This window comes from Sarcophilus harrisii, chromosome 1 (genome assembly GCF_902635505.1).
Source record: "Sarcophilus harrisii chromosome 1, mSarHar1.11, whole genome shotgun sequence".
Lineage (NCBI taxonomy): Eukaryota > Metazoa > Chordata > Mammalia > Dasyuromorphia > Dasyuridae > Sarcophilus > Sarcophilus harrisii.
This window is the reverse complement of record NC_045426.1, coordinates 197537870-197544369: the sequence shown is the minus strand read 5'-3', so window position 1 is coordinate 197544369 and position 6500 is coordinate 197537870. Positions and strand designations below refer to the sequence as shown.

Genomic DNA, 6500 nt, shown 5'->3' with positions numbered 1-6500 from the left:
ACTACCTTTACTTTTATCAAATTGGCTAATATAACAAAAAAAAAATGCTGGAGAGGATGCAAAAAAAAGGCACATTGTTGGTGGAAATTATGAACTGATCCAACTTGAAGTCATGTTCAAAGGGCTACAAAAATGTGTATATCCTTTAATCCAGCTAGATTCCAGAGATCAAAGAAAAAGGAAAAAAGACATGAGCAAAAATATACATAGTACTTCTTTTGATGCTAGCAAAGAACTGGAAATTGAGAGGATGTCCATCAAATGGGAAATGACTGAAGAAGTTGTGGCATATAATTTTGATAGAATATTTTTGTGCTATAAAAAATGATAGCTGGTTGCTTTCAAGAAAATCTGGGAAGATTTACATAACTAATGCAGAGTGAAGTAAGCAGAACCAAAACACTGTGTACAGTAACAGCACTATTATATGATGATCAATTGAATGACTTAGCTATTCTCAGCAAATATGATAATTCCAAGATAATTCTGAAGGGTTTATGATTTTTAAAAATGCTATCTACTCCCAGTGAAAGAACTGATGGAGTCTGAATACAGATTAAAGCATACTTTTTAAAATTTTATTTTCTTTAGTTTTGGAGGGTAGTCAGCATCTTCTTTTGCAACATGACTAATTTGAAAATATTTTGCAAAACTGCACATGTATAATCTATATGACTGCTTCCCTTAGGGGAGGTGAGAGGGAGGGAAAGAACTTGAAACTCAAAATTTTAAGAACATATTAAAAAATTTTACATTTAATTGAGAAAAAATAAAATAAAAAAATTAACTGTTAAAAAAAAGATAGCAACTCAATAACCACAAGAAATAATAACTAGACCAAAAATATAAAAAGCTTAACCAAAGAAAACAGCTATTGAGCAGTATTTCTTAATTTTATTCTTTCCCTCTCATTATGGCATATAAAATGAAAACTGTATATGCTTCAGCAATTTTATTTAAAAAAAAAAAACCACATTTTACATGGACAACTTACAAGACAGTAGAGAGTCCTGATTTTTAAAAAATTTTTAGGCCATTTGAATATCATTATTTTCTGATTACAACACATTGTGTCTTATGTGTTTCCATTAAACTTGCAGTGAATTTAACTACAAAAGTCAAAATAATGATAAATCATCATTCTCTTGATATTTAACAAAAGAACATTTCCATTTTCTTCTATTCATGGATTTCAAAGTGTTAAATGACTCCCAATTAAATTATGGATCATTAATGTGAGAAATTGTAGAATGCTTAATGACCAATAAGTTAAATACATATCAATTTACTTTACAAAGAACCTACTCACCAAAGCTAATTCAGAAGAAAGGCAGAACTTTGTCCTTATTTAAACTGATACCTTCAAGTTTTGTTTTGTTTTTTTACCTCATTTGGTTAAAGTGTGTTCTCCCATGAAAATGATTAAGAAAAAATGAAAACATCTATTACCACACCAAATTCCCTTTTTCAGGTATGGTGTTTTTTTTAGTACTCATTTAAACATAAGATTAAATTTTTTAAAAAATGGAAATAGCTTTGCTTTGCTCTTTATACACTTATATTTTGAAAAGTTTTAAGCTAAGTCTCAAGATTAAATTTTTAAAAGGAAATTAATTGAACATGACTACAAGGAAGGCAAAGGGCAATAAATACATTAATTCTGGTTTTGTTTCTTGAAGATCAAGTAGCTCTGAAATAAAATATTTTGAGACTTTTCAAAACACAATTTGTAAATATGGACACCAGTGATAATCAGTTCTCATGATTATTTTATAATTTGTAAATCTTCAAGTGTAAATAATGTCTGAAAAATGGCTCTAAAAATAGTACCTGACAGTTCGTGTAGCAGCTATATAAGTAAAATCAAAACTGCATTAAGTTGCTGGCAAAATACAATTAGTGATAACACCAGATTCACTATGTGGACATTGAAAAACCAATTAGTTTATTCTGCCTCATTGTTACCAAATGATTGAGACTATAGTCTGTATGTTTCAATGTTAGTGAGATACCAAGTAGAAAGTACACCATTAATTTCATTTTTGGCTAATCCTGCAATAGGGTAAATTAGGAAGATGAATATGGAGAATGATGAGGAAAGTTTTGAAAATACCAAGATGTCTGCACATACAGCCTTTACTAATTAATATTTTATAACTATACTTTCACAACACACTTACACACAGTCTCAAGGCTCCAGCTCATAATTTGCAAGGTATAATAACCCTTTTGATCTTTTCATGGTTGACTAAATGCAATTGTTATCATTAAGACATAATCAACTGACTTTGTGTAATTCAAACAGATATCTTTGAGATGCCATTCTAATATCAATCTAGATGCTTAAACAAGATAATAAATATTGAGGCCAGATAGTCTACATACCAACATCTTTTCACATTACAAGAAAAAAAAAGGTGTTTCTGTTCAGAATATTATTTTTAAATCCAGCATAGAAGAGTTCAGCAACACCACTTTAATCTTATATTATTTTGATGTGATTTGGGAATTTAGAATATTTTTGATCCAAAATAAAGTACTTATATCTTATAATAAAAACTGTTATCATGGACTCTTTTGTTTACCAATTTCATTTTCCTAACCATTTTTTCAATATTCCTTTTCTCATAATTTCATTAGTAGTTAAAGAGTCCAGATTGTGTTTCCTGGACTAATGAGTATTGGATTTCCATTTTAAACATTACTTTGAAGCAGTGTAGAGTAAATAATTTTGGTAATCTGAAGAACAGCTGCATGCAGGGTATATTGTACTATGATAGCTCCAAACCCTTTATAAAAACCAAGCATTCCTTCTTCTTGCTTTATAGTATTGATACAGTCTTTCATTCCCTCATACTGAGTATTGATTGGAAGCACTTCATAGCCAAGGTCTGTATTGTCAATTATAGTACGTGTTCCTTGAATATGAAGACGGTGCAAAACTGTTTCCAGTGGGTAAAGCATAACATCAGAACAGAGGCTGGCAGCAAAACTTGCGATCAGTTCAGGAAAATAAGCATCCAACATACTCTGTACAGGACTGGTGCTTTCAGATGGATGACTATGAGCATTCTTCCTTTTCAGAACCAGTAGAACAAATTTCTGGATGATAGAACTTATGATATAATGAAGAACTCCATGCAAAACAGTGGGAAAGGTCAAGGCAAGAAGTGGGAGCAACCTCTTGCTATGAGGTACTCCCAAGCCTATCACTCGGCCAATCCCTTCTTTTACACATTCCAAAATTCCAGCATTATCCCGAATGATCTCACTCTGCAATCAAAAGAATGAAATAATTTTTAAAAATTAACATCTAATTTTATCAAAAAAGTACCAAATATGGCTCTAAAATTCTGTTATTCTAAGTCAGAGTACTTCCCCCAAAAGAAAGGTCAAAAAGAGGAACTGTTTGCTCAATTTTCAGTAAGGTCAACTGAGAAAGAAAACAGTTATATAATGGGAGTTAGAATAATTTATTATTAAAAGCTAAGTTGTGGTACAGACCACAGAGCTATTGGAATTCAGGAAGGAAAAGATCACTGTGCAGTCAAGACAATCAAAAAAAGTTACACAAATGAAGTTAGAGTGGTCCTGGGGTCTTCAATGACAGTGGGAAATGAATTAGTAGTGAGTAGGAGAAAGGCCATTGTAGACAACTAGAATGAAAAATAAAAGTAAAAGGGAAAGAAAAAATAAGGGACACATAGGATTAGGATAAAGAAAGAAACTGACTGATTGGAACAGAGTTTTAACTGAAGAACAGGAAATAAGTTGGAAAGGTAAGATGAGGCCACTAAAAGCTTTGGATACTAGATTTAAGAGCTTAAATTGATTTCACAGTCAATAAGAGAATACCATAAAGCAGAAAATAAACTGATTAAAGTAGCATTTTATGTTAATGTGAAATAACAGACACTGACTTAACAGTTTTATTTAAATACCTATAATGCTTTCCACACATAATCTTGTTTCTTTGAAGTCAAGGATGATGGCTATTACTTCCAGCCTACCAATAAAGAAACTGAAGCTTAAATACATTCTGATTTGCCCCAAATTATATAATTTGTATGTGTCAGAGATGGGATTAAGACCCAGATCTTCTCTGAATCTAGCACTCTTTCATCAAAGCTATCTCTGAGGTAGAAGAGGAATCATTGATGGAGACAAATGAAAGAGCTTCTGATTTGAGGAGTGATGACAAGCAGGAGGACAAGCAAGGAAGCAGATGAATTCTGAACCAGGGTGGTATCAAGGAAATAAAGAAGAGAAAAAAACGCTGTAAAGAAAGAATTGATAAAATCTGTTATCAGATTAGCTGTCATAAATAGTCAGTGGAGATTGATAACTCAAGTCATAGAACAAGAATTCAAATCTAAGCTGTCAACTATGACCCTGGGCCATTCAGATAATCTATCAGGGACTCAAGTTCCACAACAGTAAAATGAAAAGACTAAATCAAATGGTCAATGAAATCCATTCCAGCTCTAAATCTCTGGTTAGCCAAAGAAGGAAAAATCAAAAGTTAGTTGAAAAAATTAGAACCACTCTGAAATTTGTTTTTGCATTGACAAAATGATAAACTTGCATCAATCAACTAGTTGTTCTCCAAGATCTCTTTCAATTCTGGAATTCTATGATCAAAACATGAAGCAAAAAAAAAAAAAAAAAAAAAAATGGTAATATCATCAACAGGAAAAGAGAAATCAGGAAGAGGAATCAGTTGTTGTGAAGGGGAAGTTTGATTTTTTTACATTAAATTTAAAGTAATAGGACAAAATGATATGCTATAGGAAGCAGAAAATGAGAAAACGGATACTAGGTTAGAGGTATGATGAATTGAAAAAATTTCCAAAACCATTCTGGAGAACCATTTGGATCTATGTCCAAAGGGATATAGAATTGTGCATACTCTTTGACCTAGTAATACCACTATTAGGTCTGTATCCCACAGATATCAAAGAAAAAGGGAAAAAGGATCCACATGTACAAAAATGATTGCAACAACTTTTTTTGAAACTGTAGAAAAGTAGAATATTAAATCGATTTGGAAGTACACCTAACAATTAGCATGCTGAAAAACCAGTAAAGGAAAAAGACAAGAAAAGAATGGAAGGAAAAACCTAAGATCGTGACATGAAAACATGAGAAAGCTAAAAGTGTGAGATAAGATTATAGGATTTAGTTAGGAGGTCATTAGTAACTAAAGAGACAGCAATTTTAGAGATGAGATAAAAGCAAGACTGTAAGGAGTCTATAAGGTAAGTAAAGAGAAGACTCAGGTACACAGACAACTCATTTAATGAGTCATATGAAAAAAAGAGGCAGAAAGGTAAAAAAAAAATAGAAGTTTATAAAGGTGGGAAAATGTGCATGTTTAAAGCAAAATAAACCAGTTGAAAGTGAGTGTGTTTGAAAATGAATGTTGGTGGGGAGAAAAAGAAAGGGAGGAAAACTTTAGAGTGAAAGTTCCTTAAGGAATTAGGAAGGAATAGGATCTGGAATATATGTTTAAAAAAAGAAAAAATATCTTTGAGGTTGCTCTATTTTAAAATCAATGCTCTTGAGTCGCCACCTTGTGGTGAAAAATGGTCCCCAAAAGAGCTGATTTATTTAATATCCTCATAAAATTTATTTGGAAAATTTTCATATATTTTTGTATGACATTTATTAACATTAAATCTATTTAGAATATGCTACCAATGGGGATCACCCTGAGACAAAAATGAGAGAGGGTAAGAGTCTGAATTAGGATTATGGCAGTATGAGTGGTAAAAGGAAGAAAAGAAAGCTATGAGAAAAATGATAAAAGTAGAATCAATAAAATTTGACAACTGATTAGATCTAGGAAGACAATATGAAAGATGAGTTCAAGATGATTTAGATTTCACGTCTGAATGATGATACAAGAATGATGAACTGTGGAGAGAAGGGTAGCTTAGGGATAGGAGGTTGTGGAGGAATTAAACACATATGTTTGAGGTTATTGGTAGAAAATCAATATGGAGCTATGTTTTTAGCATTTAATTCGAAGTGCAGAACAAGGGACAGGAATAAGGGAAAAGGACGGATATGAATTTGAAAGTACAGAAATAAACATTGAAGCAAGGAGTTGAGTAATTAAAGTGAAATGGTCATTAAAAATTGAAGGCAATGATTATAGAATATTTTTTCTATAAGTTTTATAGTTAATCAGCGAATGAGACGATGAATATGGGTTTATAATTTGGGGTGTCTGAGTCAAGCAAAAGTTTTTTATTTTGTTTTAATATAGGAGATCTATGAGCATATTGGTAGGTAAAACAGGAGCTATTAATAGGAAAAGATTAAAAATAAGAAATATAGAATGAATATGCAGATTTAGAAGAGACTGCATCACTAGAAGAAAAATCATTAATGGTATCATGGAAGCAAAAACTTCCAAATAAGGAATGACTGCTTTTGTAGTAAGCTGCTTCTTAGAGGACTCGAAGAAGAACTGAATTCCAGCTATGGATATTGTA

General features: G+C 31.7%; 1 protein-coding gene across 5 annotated transcripts in view; it reads right to left on the bottom strand.

Annotated features, from left to right (window-relative positions):
• Positions 1 to 937: 937 nt before the first annotated feature.
• SLC25A46 (solute carrier family 25 member 46) overlaps positions 938 to 6500 on the bottom strand; it is a 37967-nt gene continuing 32404 nt past the window's right edge. For all 5 annotated transcript variants that reach the window (XM_031968381.1, XM_031968377.1, XM_031968362.1 and 2 more), the window contains one exon: positions 938 to 3273. In XM_031968381.1, the coding sequence (XP_031824241.1) occupies positions 2695 to 3273 (579 nt within the window). In that variant the 3' untranslated portion in view covers positions 938 to 2694. The remainder of the gene's footprint in view (positions 3274 to 6500) is intronic.